The sequence below is a fragment of the Melampsora larici-populina genome (genome assembly GCF_000204055.1).
Source record: "Melampsora larici-populina 98AG31 unplaced genomic scaffold MELLAscaffold_105, whole genome shotgun sequence".
In the NCBI taxonomy this organism is placed as follows: domain Eukaryota; kingdom Fungi; phylum Basidiomycota; class Pucciniomycetes; order Pucciniales; family Melampsoraceae; genus Melampsora; species Melampsora laricis-populina.
This window is the reverse complement of record NW_006768869.1, coordinates 3,213-4,699: the sequence shown is the minus strand read 5'-3', so window position 1 is coordinate 4,699 and position 1,487 is coordinate 3,213. Positions and strand designations below refer to the sequence as shown.

The 1,487-nt window shown below is 44.2% G+C and overlaps 1 protein-coding gene across 1 annotated transcript; it reads right to left on the bottom strand.

The window, feature by feature from the left end:
- Nucleotides 1-496: 496 nt before the first annotated feature.
- MELLADRAFT_113995 (uncharacterized protein) lies at nt 497-1,003 on the bottom strand (the record flags this gene model as incomplete). Its single annotated transcript, XM_007418780.1, has 4 exons — nt 497-536; nt 597-680; nt 707-805; nt 900-1,003. The coding sequence occupies 4 exons, from the start codon at nt 1,001-1,003 to the stop codon at nt 497-499; spliced, it is 327 nt and encodes a 108-aa protein (XP_007418842.1).
- Nucleotides 1,004-1,487: the final 484 nt, after the last annotated feature.

Sequence of the window (1,487 nt, the reverse complement as noted above, 5' to 3'; positions counted from 1 at the left end):
TGTCTTTGATTTTTGAATTTCGCACCCGGGGATTGTGATTTTCGTTTTTTGAAATTTCGCATTGTCACTTTGGAACGTCTCGCATTCCGTAATTATGTACCACAAGGCAGGTTACAGCCAGACTTGCACTGTGCACGGATCACACGCACTTGTATTATACTGTACAGTATAATACCAGTGCAACTGCAATTTTTTAAGCGCCAACTGCTTTTTGCTGAGGACAATACATACTCCATTTTCGTGTTATTGCATTGCACGTTAGTAGGAGTAAATTTGGCTTTCTTTGTAACATGGTCACGAAATATGTCAGGGATAATACAAAGTGGATTGACTACCTGTAGTTACACTTTGGGTCTTCAGGCTCCAACAATTTTAGCTAAGAGGACATGACAATCAACCGTAATTTGTATGAATGTAACTGCAGACTAGGGTGGAGTTTTGCTGACTGCTTTGTCACGAAATTACTGTATCTTAACTACTGACCAAAACGCTTTGCTTAGAGGTAAGGGCCTTGTGAAGCCATAGTGGGTTGCTTGCTATTAAAACCAACAACATGGCATCAGTATATGCCTACAACATAAATACAAACATCTGACCACTGCACCAACGTGATAGAGTCTGCGACGGTCTCAACATGCGCCTCCGGTGTTTGTGGAGATTGGTCAATCAAGGCAGGCGTGCTATCAAACCGAATTGTAATAATTACCAAAAATCAGTGTTAGAGGCTTTGATGTTTGGTTCAGAGGTCTCGGTCGGTGCTGGAGGCTCAATGCCCATCGTTCCAACGGCGGTTAAGATTCGCATACTTTGTTAAGGCCAAAAAAATTTGTATAAGGGCAAAACAATTCGTTAGTGTTAACATAACCATTCTAAAACTTTCCTCGTCCTACTCCACTCACTGGACTATAGGTTCAGGCTGTACCGGGACAGGTTCTGAAAGATAAGGCGGCTCGTGGGCGTCGGTGCCCACCAGGCCAGCCGCTAATGCCCGTCTGCAGTTCATTCTTGCGTGGGAAGAATGAATGGTCACTCCGCCCCCCTGGTGCGACGCCAACCACCATAACGTTTGGCAGTGCTATGAATCCCATTGATGACTTTTGGTTGGGCCGAGGGTTGATAGGGTTGGAAAACAGTTCGGATAGAGCACGAGGTGTGCCGGTAGACGAGTTCTGAAACGAGGAGGAGAAAGCGACTAACAGTTAATCTAAATACTAAAAAGATGGACCACTCGCATGAGTTCAGGTCTCTCCTCTTCTCCGTTGGTCGGGTTCATCTCTGAATATCCGGATTGGCTTTTGCATGCTGCCACATAGCTTTTGCCATCCAGCTTTTGTTAGTTAGTGCTTTTGTTCTCCAGTTGCTTTTATGAGCGCTGTTGTTAGTTGAATCTCAAACTTTTTGTGTAAAAAAGCCAGGTTTGCAAAGCAACATTCGTATTTTTGTTTCCACTGATTGCGTTCTTCTTTTTCAAGAACGGTAAGTCTCCG